This window comes from Agelaius phoeniceus, chromosome 2 (genome assembly GCF_051311805.1).
Source record: "Agelaius phoeniceus isolate bAgePho1 chromosome 2, bAgePho1.hap1, whole genome shotgun sequence".
Taxonomy (NCBI): Eukaryota; Metazoa; Chordata; class Aves; order Passeriformes; family Icteridae; genus Agelaius; species Agelaius phoeniceus.
Window position 1 is genome coordinate 73,683,669 of NC_135266.1, and position 21,168 is coordinate 73,704,836.

General features: G+C 42.3%; 2 protein-coding genes across 2 annotated transcripts; both read left to right on the forward strand.

The window, feature by feature from the left end:
* The first annotated feature begins 552 nt into the window (after window positions 1-552).
* LOC129117154 (gap junction beta-2 protein-like) lies at window positions 553-1,230 on the forward strand. Its single transcript, XM_054627683.2, has one exon. It carries the CDS (start codon window positions 553-555, stop codon window positions 1,228-1,230), a length of 678 nt encoding a protein of 225 aa, XP_054483658.1.
* A 17,923-nt stretch (window positions 1,231-19,153) lies between these two features.
* GJA3 (gap junction protein alpha 3) lies at window positions 19,154-20,792 on the forward strand. Its single transcript, XM_054654900.2, has one exon. It carries the CDS (start codon window positions 19,154-19,156, stop codon window positions 20,693-20,695), a length of 1,542 nt encoding a protein of 513 aa, XP_054510875.1. The 3' UTR covers window positions 20,696-20,792.
* The last annotated feature ends 376 nt before the right edge of the window (window positions 20,793-21,168 follow it).

A 21,168-nucleotide genomic window follows, 5' to 3' on the forward strand; every position in this document is an offset into this window, starting at 1 on the left:
GGAGGTCTGCTGCGGGTGTCTGTGTGGAGTAAGGACTTCTGCTGAAAAAGGCCAAGTAGTACTTACCTCTGGCTCAAAGAAAGCACCTCAGCCTTCTAGGGCTATGGTGTTGGTAAAGAAATCCTGTAAAAAATGCTAGAGAAGACTCTAGTTTGTCTAGACGTGGCTTAACTCATGCAGTGATAGTAATTTCTGTTGCTTTGGGAAGTACACTGGAAGGCAAAATGCTGACCAGAGTCCACCACAGAAAGGCCAGGAGGATGTACAGAGGAACTGTATTAAGATGTCCTTATTTCCTGCCCAAAGCCAAAGTAATACAGTGAGGTATGCTTGTCCCATGATAAACTGATGGAAAGAAAGAGTTTAATAAGTTGTTTGAATCCATAAACATATCGGTGACACAAATGAAAGTGACTTACACTTGCCTATGGCTCTGGAGAGACTGTTAGGAAGTTCTCTTTTTCACAGGTTTAGAATTGATTTTTCACAGTTTGAAAAGTGACCATTCTGTGTATTGTGTCATCCTGCAGGTAAAAGGACACAGAAGAGAAGATGGACTGGGGAACTCTGCAGGGTGTTTTGGGAGGTGTAAATAAGCACTCCACCAGTATCGGGAAGATATGGCTCACAGTCCTCTTCATCTTCCGTATCATGATCCTGGTTGTGGCTGCAGAGAGAGTCTGGGGAGATGAACAACAAGATTTTGTCTGCAACACACTTCAGCCTGGCTGCAGAAATGTGTGCTATGATCACTTTTTCCCCATCTCTCACATCAGACTCTGGGCCCTGCAGCTGATCTTTGTCTCCACACCTGCGCTGCTGGTGGCCATGCATGTGGCTTACACCAGGCATGAGAAGAAAAGGCGGTTAAGAAACGGTGAGAAAATTGATATTGAAGAGATAAAAAATCAAAGGATTCACATTCGGGGCCCCTTGTGGTGGACATACACCAGCAGCATCTTCTTCAGGATCGTCTTTGAGGCTGTCTTCATGTACGTGTTCTATTACATGTACGATGGGTACCAGATGCCCCGCCTGGTGAAGTGCGATGCTTGGCCCTGCCCCAACACTGTGGATTGTTTTGTGTCTCGGCCCACTGAGAAAACCACATTTACTATTTTCATGCTTGCTGTATCTGGGATCTGCATGATGTTGAATCTGGCTGAGTTGTGCTACCTAGTGATAAAAGTTTGCACAAAAGAATCCAGGAAAGCAGTAGTTTTGAAATAAGTTCCTGGTTTCAGGATTTACTGGCTCCCAATTTGCCTTCAACTTTCTTAGGTGTAAGAGAACAATAAACAATATTTTCATATTCAAGGAAAAGGATAAAAAATGAATGTTCTTTTGTGTTTTAGAACTGATAGCCTCTCTAGGAAGCTGGTGCAAAGACAAGTTTTAAAGATCATAAACTAATTCAGTATTCCTGCATCCACTATTAGAGAGAGTGGCCTTCTGGCACCAGCTTCTCCAAGTATGCCTACTGCTGGGATCCTATTGTTGGGACAGCTAACTCTTCAAACACTGGGAGTGGAAAGAACCAGAGAAGGCTCTAGTGCCCAGAGGAGATCCAGGACTCACAAACACTGTGTTTGCTTAGAGGCAAAACAGTATCAAAGGTCTTTGGTGATAAGTGGAGTAAAGGATTTTTTTGGTGCACATCACAGCTTTTGAGAAGGAAGAAGACAGGGAGGTGATTGTGTTTATACTAGGTGTCTTTTCTAAGTAGTCTGGAGGGCAAGAAAATGGTGTAGGAACACAGATACTCTGGCAGTGCATGCTATCAGCTTTGCTTGGTACCAGCATATTTTTTTCTTCTCATCTTGCCTGCACTGAGAAGCATTTCCTTAAGGGTTGGGGGTGGCCAGTATCAACTGCCTGTGAATGCCATTAGGTCAATGCTGCCTCCCCACAGTCACAAAGACTACAGCAGTGGGAGGAATGAAGTTCATTTTTCATTCTCTTGATCAGATAAAAAAAGGGGTTGTCACCTCTGGAAGGATGGAGGCAGTGAAACAACTTCTCTTTTTCTCTCACAATACGTTGTGAAGAATCTTAGTACAGTAGACTTCATCTGATAAAGAAATGTTTTACCACCTGAATGTGCCTCACTCAGCTGTATACTCTTAAAGCTTTTTTTTCCCAATAAAAACCAAGAAAAAGTGCCTTTTTTTTTGTTCTGCTGGTTATAAAAAAAAAAGTGTTTCAATTTATAGCATGATATCCAATGCTTCTTTGATTGCTCCTGTTTTTTTATCTAGCCTGCACAGCTCTTCTTCATAAAACCTTCTCCCTATCTGAGGTGCCCTTCAAATGAGTTGAGCAAACCACTCCCCAGTCTCTCTGACATTCCACATAGTGAGATTAAATCACCATTCCTTTTCTTAAAGTTGGCCTAGCAGGAACTACAGACAGTTTGGAGAGCTAAAATAGCAAAGGGACCCAATCACAAATGAGGAGGAACTTGATATTTTTCTTAAAGTTCACACTGCTGTGCTGTAAATTGTGTATTTGTAATTTGAACTGCTATATGAGTCAGCCTGGTCTTGTCTTGTCTCAAAAGGTGTTTTATGCCTCTAATGGGCAGCATGTGGCACTTAGGGCAACACAGTTGATCTCCCAAGTGCCTATTGAGCCCACTTCTAGAAATCTGTCTTTTTCTCCTCCTTTGCTTTAATAACTGGCTTTTCTCCAAAATAATGAGCAGTAGCTCAGCTTCTCTATTTGCATTCATCTTTTACTGTACATTTAAATTTGTTGCTTTTGGAGTAAATAAAGCTGTATGAATTAAGACCCGTGACCCTTCACTGTGCACTAAAAGTGGAGCATAAATAGGCTCCACTTGCTTGTGAGCTACATCCAGTGCTACAACTTGACTGCAGACGGAAATCTGTCATCTAAGAGGAAAGCAAGAAAACCATAAAAACACCATCCTCAGACCATAAAAAAAGATAAAAGGTCATTCATAATGAGCTGGACTGGAAACTTGAATTGTGAAAGCATCCTTAATTCAACTCCAAAGAACACACTTTGGCATATACCAGGTTTGTGCTTGATAGAGTTCCTGCATTATTCCATGTACATGTACAAAGAGAGCAAGCTAGTCCCAGTGCTCTAGTATTACATTTCTTTTGTAGCAAGATTTATTTTTTTCCCTGAAATTATAATTAAAGCACTTTTGTGGTGTCTGTTTTCTGTATTACTTATACATGCTGTGTGTTACCTAATGTGTCTAATAAAAATCTGTTTACCATAGTGGATGTGCACCAATACTATACTCAATAGCCAAGGGCTAGTTGTAAGGATTTTACCTTACTGCTGCAGGTTGGTGTTTCCATTGGTTGCACTGCCTGTTACCCTGAAATCTCCACTTGAAATCAAATGTGCTGCTTAAGACAGCCTTGCAGCTAGAAAAGGCCAGTGATAAACTTAACCCGCTCCATAGGGAAAGTTTGTTTTTGCCCCCTACCTTTGAATTTAGCTGGGACTTGGAATGAGACACACCAAAACTGTTAATACTAACACTATGAAGTTATCTTCAACTAGCAGTCTGGCAACAAGATTATCAGACAGCAAAAAAAGATAGCACTGGGGAAAGTGTTTGGGTGTAGCCAAGAGAGAGCTTTGATCCAGAACTGCAGCATCAGGCCATGATAGCTCTGAGATCTGTGTATATTTAATTTGACTGAATAGCTGCTTTGTGAAAAAAATCAGATACTTTATAGGAACATGGGAATTGCACCTCTTTCTACATGTGCTACATTGCATAGCTGACCTTCTACAAATGCATTTCATGCAGATTAAAATATATTATTGTGTTGAAATTGTGTGTTCTTTCCTGAAATGCACTAGTAGTGTCTGCATTTGGTACTTGGCTCCTAGACTTTCCTCAGAATAAAGATTGCAAAGCATGTTGAAAACTTAAGCAGCAAATCTGAGGTCATGACTGTAAAAGCAGCTGATTCCTCATTGTTCAGTGTCCAGCATAGCCAGACCATGGAACACCTAATAACGTGGTGTCAGAACTGGGGAGTGGGGGAATGGGACTGGCTGAAATTATTCTTTGACTGAAATTGCCAGGAAAAAAATCACCATTGACTCAATCAGGTTAAACTTTGATCCAAAACCTTGAAACCAAAACTACAAGCATGTTGGTCAGAGTAAGGAGATGGGGGGAAGAAAACTTTATTGGTCACTCATGGACCCAGACAGAAAAGAAATCCTAACTACCTTGGGAGAAAGAATGATTTAAAAGGAAACCAGAATATAGATCTTCTGTATTTATGACTTCTGGATATAGAAGTACCTTTAATAAAGGTTTTCATAGACAAAAATAAAAATATCCTATGGTTGTTTACAGATATTATAAGCCAGCGTGCTAAGTTATTTTATGTCTGATAGGACAAATACAAAAGACATTATATGGTCCATACAGAGAAATGCACTCCTGTACAAGCTCTGTTACAAGCTGCTTTATTTTGTAAAAAGTGTACTGTATCAATAAGGAACAGCTAAGAGCACTTTGCTAGAAACTAAACCTGATGAAAATTATTGGGTTTTTTTTCTCTAATTTTAATTTCCTCACCTCAAAATTAGGCTGAGGGGGTTTACCCTGAAACTTTCAGGTTTACCCTGAAAATCACACTCAAAGAATTGCACTGTATTTTGGTTTGCCAGTTCTGATATTCAGGACACTCATTGCCCAGAGTATTACAGGGTCATTTGATTTTTCACCATCTTACTATCTACACAGTCATTTGAACTCGTTTGCAGACAGTGGCAAGAGCAATGGTAACTATTTGAAGCTTAATGAGCTAAGACTAATGGTAATGACTTTCAAGATAGTTCAGAAGGTACCTACACTTTTGTCCCCATCTGACCAACCTAGCTTGTCACTGTCATTTTCTCTTATGCATTATATTTCTCTTCTATAAAACTGGGTCAGCTTTGACTTGGCTATTTTCTATACAAAGTTTCCTAGCCACCAAATGAAAGTCTTTATAACCTAGGCTTGGAAATGCATTGATCTTTTAATTTGGAAGGCCCAGATGAGGAAACAAGTCACATCTCAGAGTTTCCATCTCTGAGAACATTCCTTGCTCTTGCTCTGGTTGGTCTCCCATCCTACTGTAGATTTAAATGTGAGATTTGGTCACATCATTGCACTTACCTTCTTCCTTTTCTGAGAGTTTAATCATTGCCACTAACTCAGAGATTATTTCACATCTATGTATTTGAATAGCCAAGTCCATTGTATTTGAATTAGCCATCTACCAAAAACATCTTCTCCAAGAATACCACCAGGTTGACAGATGCTTGCATAAGTCTCTGTGGCAAAGGAGTGATACAGTATCAGAATGATGTACAGTTTAGGGAAGTGTGTTTTCAATGAATCAGAATTTGTAGAGTTGAGCCATGAATGACTGCAGGTTGTAGATGGATGTTTTGAACAGCAGCATATATTCTGTGTGCTGCTAAGAGCCAGCATTCCAGTCATAGCCTGGCACAGTCCCAAGGAAAAGGAATACTTTAGTGTGTGGTGCACACACACTGGTCTGAAGCACAAGGCATTTTTCTATGGACAAGCTGTGCTGGGCAGGTCTACTTGCTTATACAAGATGTATATTTTCTGTTGTCTTGGCAATTGTGGTAATTTAGACACATCATCTGGGAAAGACAGTAGCAGGCTTAAAACTGTGTAAGTTGAGATAATGAAATAGGGTTTAAAAGTGTTCTGCAGATACTTTGCTATGGAGGTTCAATCTTTATGACACCATATAAAAACTCCTCCCACACCTCTCAGCAATCCACACATTAGCAGGAGGAATGCTGCACTTCTGTTGTGACGATTGGAAAACTTGCTATCTGTTTAGTATCCAACTATCAACATTTTCTTCATCACAAGACTTCTTTCACTTGATTTGAAAGTGTAATGGCAGTCCTGGTATACAGAGTCAACCCTGACTCTCATTGTTCCTGAGTTTTCCCAATTGAAAGATAAAGGTGACAACTGCATCATGTTCACAGGGATCAGAACAGTTTAATCAAACACTGTTTGTTAAGATCATTGCAACAGGTGCCAGAAAAATATAATTATTGTGTGGTTAAGATTTCAAACCTATTATGTTGCATCGTTAGTGTAATGTCTGCTTACAGTTTGTCATGTCCCTGCCCTAGGTATTGCATCCTTTCCAAGGACTGAGTATTTAATATACAGTTTAAACAGCTTCCATAATGCGTCCAGCACAGATAAAAAAACCCAGTTATTCCTCTACACACACGTGCACAAAGACTCAGAGCAGCAAACTGACTACATCATTCCCTCACTGTTATCTGATAGAAGACTGAATGAGACATTGCAACATGGATTTGTCAGGCATAATTTCTGTCTATGCCGCGATAGAAGCTTTTGTGTATTGCAGTAAAATAGTTATTAATGACTCATTGTCAGAGCATCAGGATCCACCAAATGGGATAAACTGCATGCAGCTGGGAGGAGCTGCAGGTGCAAGGGAAGATACTTAGGATTCAATAAGATCTTTATCACCGGGATAAATGGTTTAACAATAGTAGTTTTAGAAGGTAGGAAGGTGTAAGCGCTTCTACTGTGAAACATGAAGCACTTGCAAAACTTTCGGATGGGAGACCTGTTCTGAAGCAAAAACCAGTTTTGTAAAGAAGAGCTGGAGTTTGTGGAAGATCATCCGTGGAACATTACACAATAACGTAATTGACATTGAAAAAAAACATCATACTGGTATGCATTCAAGATTTGTCAAAACCAGGATGTTTGAAATTAAGTTTTCAGTCTTGTTAGCACCCAAAAGTCTGTTTGCCAGTGCAGCGTTTGTCCCAGACCATCTCTGTCAACCTGGTTCCTTTGTGCTTTTAGCAACTGTAATAAGATATTGGTGTGCTATAGTATGTTCCACTTAACTAGGTATATGAGGTGGTATTGTAAGTAAATAAAATTCCAATTAATATAAGTGAAATTTGTGATGGATTATTTTTTTTTCTTCTCATCACAGTTAGTAAAAAGCTCCTTATGCCTTGGTTGTGTGTCTCACAAAATAGGCATTTGTCCCAACAGGAGAAAGACAGAAACCCAGATCACTGTTCTGTTTTGCTGCCCATTTTACTATATGTGCAAACATTGGTGGAGTTCACTGAAGCCTGATCTGCAGCTAGGAGATTATTTCCCACCAGTGGCATGCCATTTTGTGCTACTGATTTCTTTAATTCCAAAGGCAGACCTGCACATCATGCAGCAGTTTGAATTTTGTAGAGGAATTTTCTCTTACATAATAGTGTTTTTCCTATTTTAAAGCAAGATGCCTATTGCTGTTTCTTGCTGTGGAAGGCAGTAATTATTTGAGGCTTTACAAGTTCATCGTGGATGACATTCAGGTATATTCCCGGTAAAACACACTGTGTTTGCTCTTACCCTGAACACAATGAGAAAGAACATCCTTGTTTAGAAGCCTTGGTTGTGGTTTGGCACAATGACCTGCCCACTGGCAATACTAGTTTAGGGCACTCATACTGATGTCGTTCCTTCCTGCTCACTCTTATCCTGTCTGTCTGTCTCTCCCACCCCATTCAACACGGTGCCTCCAACTCGAGGACCTGCACCGAGCCAGCACAGTTGTTTGCACAGCTGTGCTCAGTACTGGACTGGCTCCCTGCTTTAGCTGATGAAGAAACAAATGTTTTGCTTTGCTGGATTGTTTTTCAGATGGATTAATTCCTTGAGCTTCATTACAGGGAGGCCATATGAACTTCCACACTGACAAGACTGCGGGGCAGTAGGTCATGGTGTTGGGCAAGAAGAGCTTCAGGGAGTGATTGGAAGGGGTGGAGGGAATGGCAACATGAAGTTCATTTGCAGCTACACATGCTGCAATTTCAAACCACAGCCTCTGGCTGTGTTTTCCTGAGTGACTGCTACTAGAAAGGCAAAAACCTTAACTGCCTATTCTCCCTTTGCTGCTGTACCCTTCCGTGCTCCCTGTTCGTCTCTGCTGGCCCTGCTGCTCAGCTACTGGCCATCTTCCTTGCTCCAACACAATCTTTCCTCAACTTCTGTATGAGTTGATTTAACTCACTAACTCAGCAGTGAACTATTTGAACTCTGCATTCTAAATTTGTTTTCTTCAGCTCATATTTCAGCTATATTTCCTGTTGTGGCAGGAATCAATGTGTTTCAAACATCAATATTTTTATTTCCTATTTCTGCCTAGTGTCAGAAAAAAAAAATAGCATCACACCATGACAGAATGATAGCAGGCCTAATTCCTCTTAGGAGTCTGCATGTCCTGTGTCTCTCTTTTTGATTCTTCCTCCTAACAGTCACCTGGCTTGTACAGTTCTAGTTCTTCCTCTGCTACATCTTACGTGGAGCTTTAGACTCTATGAAGATGAATGGAAAGCATCTTGTTGTTCCATAACCCAGAATACTCAGATTTATGTTGATGCTGTTCTTGTTGTAGTGTTAGGAGACTTCCCACGTTTCCAAAGGAAAGAACCAGAAAGGACCAGAGGATGCTGGTTCTGGTGGGTGAAACACCAGCCCAGAGTCTCTCTGCTATTCTCAGAACCATATAACCTAGGACAAGATATTTAATCTTCCTGTGCCTCCATTCCTACCCATTAGAATTCACAGTGTCATCCTACAAAATTAGACATTCTAATACTTCCTGACACCAATTCTTGCACTGCCTTCTCTGATGTTCTTAGCAGTAGTGTTGAACAGAACACTAATCACTAACTGGCACAATAATAAAAATTAGTTTATAATATGAGATCAAACTACAATTTCCATCTTTTTATTGCCATTTTATTTAATTAATTCTAAAGTCCTTCGATTCATCTATGTAGAAAACAACTAGAGATTTTAATCTTCCTTGCTTCAAGCTGTGGTCCCGAAGGTAGCAGTATCCTTTCCCAGAATTTAAATATCTTTAGTGCCATCTTCTGTAGGGCAGTGGCATGTCAAGTGCAGTTCTCTTTACTAACACAATGAGCTGAACTGAAGGCATTTGTAGCTCTTTTTTCGGCTGACTGTGTGGATAAAACTGCTGTCAGCACTGCTGAGCCACGTGTCACTTTGGCATGGCTTTTAACTGAAGACATGTACCACAGGTCAGGGGTCTTTCCACCAGACCGTGCTTGGATGCACAGTTACATAAGAGTGATCCTTTTCTGTACTTCAAAATAGATGTTTCCTTTAGAAATAGCAAAGGGTGAAACATTGTTTTAGATCAATCCTGATCTGAAAATGTCTATTTGTCGTGTTGAGAAGCACCTCAGGTTCAGACTAAGACCAATCAAGAAATACCTCCTTAACTTATGAGATCTTTTTATCATTTCATAAAGCTTTGTGTCTATTTTTATTTTCTTTCCGTGTACCTTGTCATGAAAACCTGACTCATCTAATCTTAAAAATACCTGCCTGACTGCTCTGTTTCCCCACTTCCTGAATTCACCTTGTTTCTGTGCCAGCCGCATCATGTACTGCTAAAAGTCCGCCTGGAATGGGGAATGGGGGTTGTCACCTGTGTAGAGGCTTGGATGGAAGACAAAAGATGGTACTAAAGACGATAATTAGTCCCTCTCTGGAGACATTCAAAACCCAGCTGGATATGTTCCTGTGTAACCTGCTGTGGGTGACTCTGTCTTGACAAGGATGTTGGACTGGATGACCTCCAGAGGTCCCTTCCAACCTGAACCATTCTCTGATTCTGTGTTAATTAAAGGAAGGCTGAAAATTTTGTAAGTGCGCATTTTAATGTAAAAATTTAAATGTCACCTTAACATCTTAAGTTATGTGTTGCTGTCTAGTGTTAATGCCAATGGAGGGAAACCTTTAAAAATAATGAGAACTAGCAATGCTGTGCTTCTTTAAAGATAAATGAGGAAACCAGCAGGTTGGCTCTTCCAAGGAAATCCTTCTGTCAGAAAGTCCACATGAAGAGACACTTTTGAACATCATTAACTAAATATGAGCCTATTTTCTTTCTGAAAGAAAATGAATAGGCTCATATTTTTCTTTCCTACTTTTTTTCTATTTACCCCTTGTTTGGCTACAGATACTCCTGTCCTAGTATATGACTAATAAGTCATATGTCCTCAATATGCTTTCATGTTGAGGACATATGCTTGGGCTTTCACCAGTACTTAATTGGTTCTTCACTTTTAAAACTGCTTCCTTCAAGTTTTCCCCATGGATTTTGCATCCTTGCCTGTCCCATTTTCTACAAATGATCCAGAGGGTTTTGCTGATAGACCAAATCTCTTATTGTATGAACCTGGAAGGGAATTCTTGGAAAGGATATTGTTAGCTCCCATGGCAGGCAGGCACTGCATCAGTTTCTCCTAGTTTGAAATGTGAAGGATTCTATAATAAAAACCTTCTGTGTCACTACTAAAAGGATACTCTAGAATCTCACTGCCCTCCTGAGTAAGAATATCTTGAAAAAACAAGTGTCAAGGCCAGCTTGTACAGAGAGTGGGAAATACCACCGGAAACTTCCAGAGAGTGAGAAAGCCATCAGAGAAACACTCTGTGCTTCATGCTCTTAAAACTTACGAGCTGAGAGACTTCACTGCATGAGGAAAGTTTTAATGTTAGGAGTTACTGCAGCTGCTGGGATTCCATTCTGTACCCTAACCACAGCCTCTCAAGCCCCAGCGCTTCAGGATCAGCCCTGTGATACACTTACAATCATGGCAGCACTGTGTTTCAGATACATCACCCACCTCTGAACAGTCATTTGTCCTTGTGCCACTTCTAGTGCTTAGGGTCCACAGAGATCTTTCTCTCTAGTGCTTTCAGCTGAAATATTTATAGGGACCAATCAAGCAGTGCAAGAATACAAGAACATGGGCATGGTCAGATTCAGATTCTCAACAGTTCTCTGCTGCACACAGCTTCTCAGAGTGTCTCAAAATTTTTATTTGATTTTTTTTTTTTAATTAAGTAAAACCTTGGGAGTGACTGGTGTGGTTCTGTTTTTGTAGAGAATCACGAGAAACTCATATGTTACTGCTGAAGAGTTGTTGAGTCATCATATCACTTTAAGTCATTCTTCCATAGAAGCATAGGATGGTTTGGGTTGGAAGGAAGCTTAAAGACCATCTAACTCTAACCCCTCTGGCCAAGGGCAGGGACACCTACTAGACCATGTTGCTCATGGCCCCAACCAACTGGGCCTTGAACACTTCTGGGGATGGGGCATCTGCAACTTATCCGGGCAACCTGTTCCCATTGACTCACCACTCTCACACTACAGACTTTCTTCCTAAAATCTAATCTAAATCCACTCCTTTTCAGTTTCCCCCTTGTCCAGTCACTACATGCCCTTGTATCAAGTCCCTCTTTGGCTTTCTTGTAGACCTATTTAGGAGCTGGAAGGCTCCTGTATGGTCCCCTTAGACCCTTTCCTTCAGGCTGAACAGCCCTAACTCTCTCAGCCTGTCTTCATAAGCAGCGGCGCTCCAGCCCTCAGATAATCTTCATGGCCCTCCTCTGGACTCACTCCAACAGATCCACATCCTTCTTATGGTGGGGGCCCCTTGAATTGGGCGAGGCACTCCAGGTGGGGTCTGATGAGAGCAGAACAGCAGGGGAGAAATCACCTCCCTGGACCTGCTTTGAGCAGAACCACCTCCCACTCTGCTTTAGATGCTGCCCAGGCTGTGTGTCTGTTTTCCTTTCCCTGGGGCAACACTACAGCACACACGAAAGCCTAACCAAAATACAAGTGATAGTAATATTTTTGAGTACTTATGCTGAAAATGTCAAGAGCTACTTTTAAATAATAACTTTTAGAACAGTGACAACTGATCTCTGTTTTGGGGGGTTTTTGTTTTTTCTTTTTCCAAAAGTTCTGCGCCCAACAGCTTGATAGCTGATCCTGACTGAGGAGGGGTCTGAGGGAAAGCAAAAAGGGGTTGGCAGCCCTTGGGGGGGCTCTTCATGCAGGACACACAGGCACCACCTGCAAAGTTTATCCGCTCTCAGAGAGAAAACCCACGTTTTGGTGAAGAAGCCGTTCGGTTCTTTTGGGCTCCTTTTCCCCCCTTTTGCTCAGGTATCTCTGACACCTGACGGAGAGCGGCGCATTCGGCGGCCGGGGCTCGGCGCCCTCCGAGCGGGCAGCGGCTCCGGCGGCGCAGGGAGGGCTTTCTCACGCTTCTGTCCTCAACGGGAAATAAACTCTTTTATCCCCCAGGAAATCCCGCGGAGGTGGGATGGGTCATCTGCACAGTGACAAACATTTTAAAATCCAGGGAGACAATCCGCTTGGAGCCTGCCGGGTGAGGAGGGGGGCTTGCTGGCCCTGCCCGTCCCGTCCCGTGTGGAGCCGCGGCGGGAGGCGGGGAGGGGAGGGCAGAGGGAGGGCCGGGTGCCCGGGGGCTGCGGGGCGGCCGCCAGAGGTGCCGGCGCCGGGTGGGGAGCGCGGAGAGCAGCAGGCAGGGCACAAGGCAAGCACAAGGCAAAGCACAGGGCACGGCGCTGGGCGGGCAGCAGCAGGCAGGGCGCAGGGCACGGCGCTGGGCAGGGGCTGGGCAGGGGCTGCCCGCCCCGCCCCGCCGCTTCTGTCACAGCCCAGCCGAGTTTGGGGGCGCCTCTTTCCCCCGCTTAAACGACCTATGCGCCGTCTCCGCCCGGACTCTTCCGCAGGAGTCGCGCCCTTGCTGCTTTACAAAGCCTTCCTCCCGCCAAGCGTAAGTAGAGCGGGCCTGGGCTGCGCCGCTCGCCGCCGGGCAGAGCCGGCACAGGGGACGTGGGCACGCCGGGGGCGGGAGCCTGCCCGGGCCTCTGCCCGCTCGCCGTGTCTCCCGGCCGTGGGATGGGCGGCGGGGAAGGGCAGGGCGGGGCCCATCCTGCTCGTCCTACTGAGGAGGAGTCGTGGCAGGCGCCAGTCGTGGCCCCTACTGCTCTGAGTACCTTCCTGAGGGACCCTGGTGCGAGTGTCCCTGCCGCACCAAGGGAGCGGTGTGCAGGCAGCGGCGTTCACAGATGGGACGGTAACTGAGCCTGGTCTGGCAGGGAGAAGTGTCCAAACCTCGCCAAGTACCTCAGAAGATGCAGTGGAGGACAAAGTAACAATATTAATATCCAGGATGGTTGTGTAGGCACGTGCAATACCTTCCTTAAAAGTTGTTAGTAGCATGTGAACACTGATGTGCATTTCCAGCCAGTTTTGCACTTGGAGTAAAGTTAAGTCTTAAATATAAAGCAGAGCCAGAATTTTTTCCAGCATTGTAAGTGGTGCTGCACAGAATGATGGAGTTCACGAGCATAACCCGAGATGGTTCTGGGGTTCCAGTGACACTGATCTACTTTCAGTAGAAAGAACACTTTCTATTGGTAATGGGGAAACCGGCTGGGTGGCCTCCCTGCATTTACCTCACTCGGTTCACATCTTTGGTCTGAGAGTTACCAAAACATGCCAGTTACTCACTTGTTCATGTAGGACTCACAAGTGATGCAAAGTATTGAGATGAATAAATATTCTTAGGAGGGTATGAAGCTTGATGAAGTAAAAATTTGCCAGTGTTATAAGCAAAAAAAAGTTGTTTCATTTGTGTCCTTTTTTTTCCTGTAGGCAAAAAATTGTTGTGTTCGTTGCTGACTCACTCACATGAAGAAATCATATAAGCCTGGCATGTTATTAGAAATCCCTAGTGTGTTAGGTCTTTAAAATACTGACATAGATATGAAAAATGAATTGAACTGAGTAGTCAGCGATACTAGAGGTATTTACCTCTTTTATTTAAAGGTAAATCAGAGAATCCTGCTGGAACATTTTAGAATTAAACTAGAAAAAATTTAAATTGTTTCTATAGTATGAAAGTGTACTTTGAGGAGTTTGAACAGGGTCTCCTTTGCAGTTACTTTAACTTACCTGAAGTCCTCTCAGACAGATACTCAAATGTTGGAGTCCCTGCTTTTCTGCAGTAAAAAAGGGTCTTAAGTCTTTGGATGCCAGAAAGGCTCATCTTTCCTTTGTGTATCGGGGGCGGGGGGCGGGACGCTCCTGCAGGGCGCAGTTTTTAGATCTGTGTGGCTGATGGCATGTGGGCACCTGACAGCTCTGTCTCATTCATGCTTCACTCGCTCGGGATGTAGGACTGCTGCCCTCATGCTCCACGGCTGTTCTGCAGTCCCCCGGTAGCTCCACACCCTTGACACCTTTCAGCTTTACTGGTAAGTCACTGTCTTTTCCTTCCCACCTAGAGCTCTAAGATGGCATTTGCATCTTCTGGGGGAGAAAAGGGGTTGCTTTTTGTTCCTGTTTTTCTCCTGCAGCTAATGAACCAGAACAAGGGCTCCTGCAGGGAAGAGGGGAGTTTAACAGGTGGGGTGTAGCTCTCCTCTGGCTCAGCCCTGCACTCCTCGCGCTTTTCCTTTACTCAGGCCAAACTTTCGCTCAGAGGTCAAGTGGAGTCAAGGAGAAGTCTAAAGAAGTTTTGCCTGGGATTTAAGGAGGAGGCTCCATAGCAGTAAAGTAAGTTCAAGGTAATAGCAAGATCAGTTAAGGAATTAATTTTTAACAAGTGTTTAAAATACAATGAGAGTGGTGATAGATGTGTCTGAAAGTATGACACTGGGAGCATGAACAAAGGTATTTTTCAAATCCTTGTTGAAACAAGTTTACAAAATGAACTGTGAAACTTCTATTGTGATTTATTAAACACTCACCATTGTGTTTCATATACATATACATGGCCAAATGCCATTAAGTTTCACTGGAAATTATAGTAGCTCATTCTGTGCCCACACATACGCCAGTTTGTCTGGAAGTACATGGTCACGCTGCAGACTTTCTGCAGGATGACTGCTTTTGTCTCATTTAAGTTAGCAAAGTTAAGAACCTGGTAGTGGTGGAGATTCCTGATTGTTTGGTGTAAAAACAAAGTAAATATTGCAAGTTGTTTTCACAGCTTTTTTTTTTTTTTTGTCATACTGCTTTATAAAGTAGATATAATTTTGAAGAAAAAATCTAAATCCTGAGTGTTTAGACTGTCACAAGAAATTACAGGAAATGTGGCCTGAATTTAAGAAATTGTATTCTGACAAGGATATCTGTTAAGTTTCTAAATATTTGTTATGGGACACCTTTTGGATATACCAGTATAATGAAATCATAAATACATCAAGTGTCATAATCTGGTAATGTATGTAGTTCAGCCGTGTACTTATTTGTGTTCATATGTGTATACAAATACATAAATACGTGCATGTTGAGTAAATTTATAAATAACAAAATTTTGCACACCTAGTACACATAGTGATGAACCTCTTCAGTGACATCATCAGAAATAAAAATAACTGGAAAGTTTGGCAATGTCACATTATAATTATTCTTCTCCTGCAGAGGGATAGATATGACATTGCAGCTTCTAAAATTTAGTCTTGCTTTCTTGTTCTCTTTGTTATGTGCAAAGTGTGTTTGTGCATGTACTAAACTAGTAATTAATAACACAACATTGATTCTTAAATGCCATGCCAATTTTTATGAGTGTCCATTTTTCAGTGTGGTCTCAAAGGAATGATTTTCTAATACAAGAAATACAATACAACAAAATACACCAAATAATACAAGACTCCCAGTTCTTATTAAATGATATGAAGGTTCATGAAGTCCTTGCTTTTCATACTGTTGAATTAGATTGTTTTCTGAGACAGATTCTCTGTCATTCCCTTGTGGGTATTCATGGACATAATGAAATGCAGATAAAGATGTTTCATTTCGTAATCTGCATTTTTTTCCAAGCACAAAAAGAAAAAATGTCTCCTTTCACAATCCTTTTTGAAGATTAGGTCTTAAGAGTTGCCTGTCTCTGTAGCACTGAAAGTAATTCTATACAGTTGAATTTTATATAATACTACAAAAGCAAGCCTGGGATATTCTCAGCTGAAATACTGAGTTGTGGCTGTTTAAATTTAGACATAGGTATTCTTGAACTCACTAGGGAAAAATCAAATATTCTCTGAGCATTGTGAACTTTCTGTTTTCATTTAATGTGATTTAATAATGATTTGTATCAAGCCACCCCTTTGCAGTTGGTGTGATTTTTGGATGAGTTACACTGGCCTTAAGAATTGCTTACTGAAGAATGTATTGACAGTGAAGAAAGACACAGGACCTGGATTTCTGGGAACTCTCCAGCCAGTGGAGATATGTAACTTTGCATTGCCCTTGGAAAAAATGTCCTTCCAGTATTTATGTACTATGGACAAGACACATTTGTGGTGAAGGCAGCAGTTGCTGCAGTTCATACTAGGATGTACACTGAGATTTTTCACCTCTGTGCAGCTGAGATGCTGTGAAGTATCTGCTCATGGTTTAAACACTGTCTTGGTGTGCAGGATGAATTTGCACTCTAATACACATAAATAAATATTATAGCTAATGTAAGCACTAAAATAGCTTTTTTTTTATGTGTATCCTCTGAGAAGTGCATTGTGTCATGTCTTTGGTGTCCTGAATTAACTCAGCCTGGGCATTGCTGACCTGTAGTAAAAAGAAAAAAAATCTTGAGTAGTGTTAGTGATTGGAGAATGATTAAGTTAGATGGATTTATTATTTGTCATTTTAATTTCTAAAAATTGTTAGTGTTCTTCTGTTAATCACTAGATAAATTCTCAGAAAAGCACAAAACATCCTGTTTTCATTGTAGACATCATTGCCTGCTCAGTACCTGAGGTGCCTATTTTGTTTTATCCGGATGGAAAATAAAGTGAGGCAGAGTGTATTGAACTGAGAGGCACAGAATAATGCAAAGTATAGCAGAGAAAGGAAATATTGAACTTGGGTTTATGCTAAGCTTCTTTAATCCATCAAATATCACATTATTTATTTTGCTTTTCCTACATTTTCCCACTCATAATGAGAACATGCCTGAACAACAGTTTAGTTCTATTCAAAGCTGGAACTAAGCTGGGTATATCTTCAAATGATTTTGAGTAAAAAAAAGTATAAAATTAATTCATTACTGCCGTAAAAATTATTATTTGTCAAGATTAAAATTACTTAACCATCCAAAATATTTTAAACCGTACAACATTAAGATGGATGGTTAAATTTTAAAGTAAAATAAACATATTAAATTAAGACTATGAAAATACTATAACAAAATTTATTCAGCTTTGGGCTACTGTTTTAAGAGGAGAAAAAATACACTCTTCAAAAAGAATCTGAATTTTTTAAAAAAAAACATTTCAGGACAGGGAACGTACACAAAATCAGTATTTTGTAGTTAGTATAGTTTCTGGTTTATCATGTTATATTGGAAAAAGAATTCACTTATATTAAAGGGAATGCATTTTTGAAGAATGTCAAAGATGTATTTTTAGGGGGAGTTTTTATTAAATTAACTTAGTGTGATGAAAAATGAGTTAGTATACCAGGATTTATAGAACTGCAAAATACTAATGGGTGTGTTGTTGCTTTTTATGTGAAAGCATACTGCTCTACAGTTATAGGTATTTCATTGCCTCACAGTAAAATCAAGTTATAAAAAAGTACCTTAAATAAATTTAATTTCTTTCATTGCCTAACTAAAAGCCTGAAAGAAGTTCAGGATAGACTTTGGAAGTACTTATTTTGGAAAACCAGTGTCATAATTGTGGGAAATTACATTAATATAATGATGAGAATAGTACACTTCTTCAGTGGTAAATTCCTAGCTGTAGCCATGAACAACTTTTTTTTCTCAGGAATTGTAAGACACCCAGGTGTTTGGATAAGAAGTATAAGCATAGTAAGATGTGATTAAGTTATATAAAAATATTCTAAGATTTTTAAACAAGAAGATAATTACTTTTCTGATAGCGGTTTTTACTCTATGCAAATTGTTAAATCTGAATTACAGTTATATACAAGTATTTCTGAAGGTATTGAAGTTAGCTGAAAGCAAATTTTTTAATTTTGTTTTTAGTTGAAGGTTGACATATAAAATATAGTTGTGAGTTTATTTGGGGAATGAATTGTACTTATATATATTCCAGTTAGGGACAGGCCAAGGATAAGAGAAGTGATACCAGGAGTTTTCTCTTGTTTCTCAATTGGAGGAAGCTTGTGAGGAATCTGATATTAAAAAAAATCTCACACTTTAAGCCTTTCCAAATCAGCAATTGTGTCTCTGCCTAGAATTGGACTTGGGAGGCCCATCATGCATGAATTGGTGGAAACTGCTGAGAATATATGCCAGTTGTTTGTCACAGAAATAAGGTCATAGGATGTAATTCTGTTTTTTTCCAAGAAAATATCTGTATTATAGTTGCTGAAGTGACCTTGAGTTTGTTGTTTTGGTTTTTTTGTTTTGTTTTGTTTGGTTTTAATGATGTTGCAGTAGTTATGGTTCAGTAACACGAACTGCCAGGACAGTAGGGGAAATAGCACAGAAATGTTTTCACCATTCCTTGTGCAGAATTTGTCATTCTTCCCAATATTTCAAGTTATTAAAATGTCTGGGTTTTTTTATAAATAAACAAATTTAAATATGATTAGTCTTTGAGAACATGCTTGTTGAGTTGTACAAATTCCAAAATTCAACTGTAAATTCCATTGGTTTTGAGTAATTGTTTTTCTGTGTTTGTACAGTTTGAAAATAGTAGAGGCCCATTACTAACTTTCTGATTGCTGGAGTAAATAAGTTCTGATAGCAATAAAATTATTAGAGTTAGGTAAACTTTGCATCACACTCAGGATACCAGTGCAGTTGCATTAATAGTAGCCTTATTCTGTTTAATTGATCTGGTTTCTACCTGTTCTTTTCTAAATAAAAGCAGGAACAGATAGAGCCATCTCAGACAGAGGAAACAGAAATAATGTTATTTTAAATATTTAAGTCTTGTAGAAATTCTGACTTACAAATCCTTCTTGCCAGTTGTGTATAGACCTGTATGGGCTCTGTGAGATCATTTTAAACATCTCCCTTCTGTGCTTACCAAAGCCTGTGGTTGTGTGGTCTCAGGGTTATCTAGTTCTTAATATATATGTGCGCAATATTCTGCAAAAGCAAGATAAGAAATATCATTTGTCGATCAATCTGTTCTGCCCCAGCGCTGTGCAATTCCAAGATGTTTTACCATTGCTCTAATTGCTCTGATGTTCTTGTTGTAGGTTAGAAATCTGAAGCAATGGGTGACTGGAGCTTTCTGGGGAGACTGTTAGAGAATGCGCAGGAGCACTCCACGGTTATTGGCAAGGTTTGGCTGACGGTACTGTTTATCTTCAGGATCCTGGTGCTGGGGGCTGCTGCTGAGGAGGTCTGGGGAGACGAGCAGTCGGACTTTACATGCAACACTCAGCAACCTGGTTGCGAAAATGTTTGCTATGACAAAGCCTTCCCCATTTCTCACATCCGCTTCTGGGTGCTGCAGATCATTTTTGTCTCCACTCCAACCCTCATCTACCTGGGCCATGTCCTGCACATTGTACGCATGGAGGAGAAGAGGAAAGAGAAGGAGGAGCTGAAAAAGAAGGGGAGCAGCAAAGATGGCAACTACCCAGTAGCAGCAGCAGCATCTGGCAGCGGTGGTGGAGGAGGCAGCAATAACGTCAAAGATCAACCTATTGTCAAAAGGGGGAAGGAGAAGCTCCCAATCCGTGATGAACGTGGTAGAATTCGTATGGGAGGTGCCTTGCTCCGTACTTACGTCTTCAATATCATATTCAAGACACTGTTTGAGGTGGGCTTCATTGTGGGCCAATACTTCCTATATGGCTTCGAGCTAAAGCCAGTTTACCAGTGCAGCCGCTCACCTTGTCCACACACTGTGGACTGCTTCATCTCGAGGCCCACTGAGAAGACAATCTTCATCATCTTCATGTTGGTGGTGGCCTCAGTCTCCTTGCTGCTGAACATGCTTGAGATATATCACCTGGGGTGGAAGAAGCTCAAGCAGGGCATGACGAGTCAGTACATCCTCGAGATGCCTGTCGCAACAATGACACCAGTTATGGTAACAGGGGAGTCCAAACCTGTTTCCCTGCCGCCGCCAGCACCACCTGTGGTGGTCACAACTGCCACGCCGGCCCCTGTTCTGCCTGACACCCGTGCTGTCACACCACTGCTGGCCCCAGTGACCATGGCATCGTACTATGCTACAGCTGCTCCAAGACCGCGGCCCTCCTCCAACACGACATCCATGGCAAGCTACCCCGCTGCTCCACAAGTTCCTGAGGAGAGGCACCGCGCTGTGACTCCCACACCCATCTCCACTCCCGTCACCATCCCGACCCCCATCCCCACGCCCACGCCGGCTGTCATCAACTACTTCAACAGCAGCAGCCGTGCCCTGACATCTGAGCAGAACTGGGTCAACATGGCAGCTGAGCAGCAGGCGAAGGTTTCCTCCAGCTCAGCAGGCTCCTCTACCCCCAGCAGCGTCCGGCATCCCCTTCCTGAGCAGGAAGAGCCACTGGAGCAGCTGCTCCCACCCCCGGCCGTGCTGCCCATTGCCGCAGCCAACAGCGGCAGCAGCACCAGCCTGAGCGGGGCGAGCGGCAGCAAGTGGGATGTGGAGGGCGAGGTGGAGCTGTCGGGGGCACGGCCCGTGTCGGCCGCCTGCACCACGGTGGAGATGCACGAGCCGCCGCTGCTCGTAGACACGCGGCGCCTGAGCAGGGCCAGTAAGTCGAGCAGCTGCAGAGCCCGGTCAGACGACCTGGCCGTGTGAGGCGGTCGCCCTGCTCGGGGAGCGGGTGCTGGAAGGCGGAGTGGGCAGGGGAGCTGCCTGGGGAGGCCAGGCCTGGCGTGGGTGAGGAGGCCTGGGCTTCAAACTTAGACGCTTGCTGTTTTTGCACTCTGTGAGTTGTAGTGGGGAAAATTATCAACATTTTCTAATAGGTCAGGGGTGACCGAAGCGCAGCCCGTGGGCCAGGGGCCAGTCCCGCTTTCCTTCATGTTCACAGCAGATCCCTCAAGGGCAGCTGTAGGGGAGGCCTGCACAGATTACAGGTGGTGATGGTAGCTGGTCGTGTGCCTTGAGGCTGACTTCCATCTGAGAAAAATGTTAATATCCCTGGTGCCCGTGCACCTGGCTGTCATCTCCCTCCTGCCCTTGCCTTCACTTCAGCTCTTTCCCAGAAGCTCTCCATGAGCAGATGCAATGACTTTCTTTCTTCCTCTTAAATCTTACGTAGCCCTACA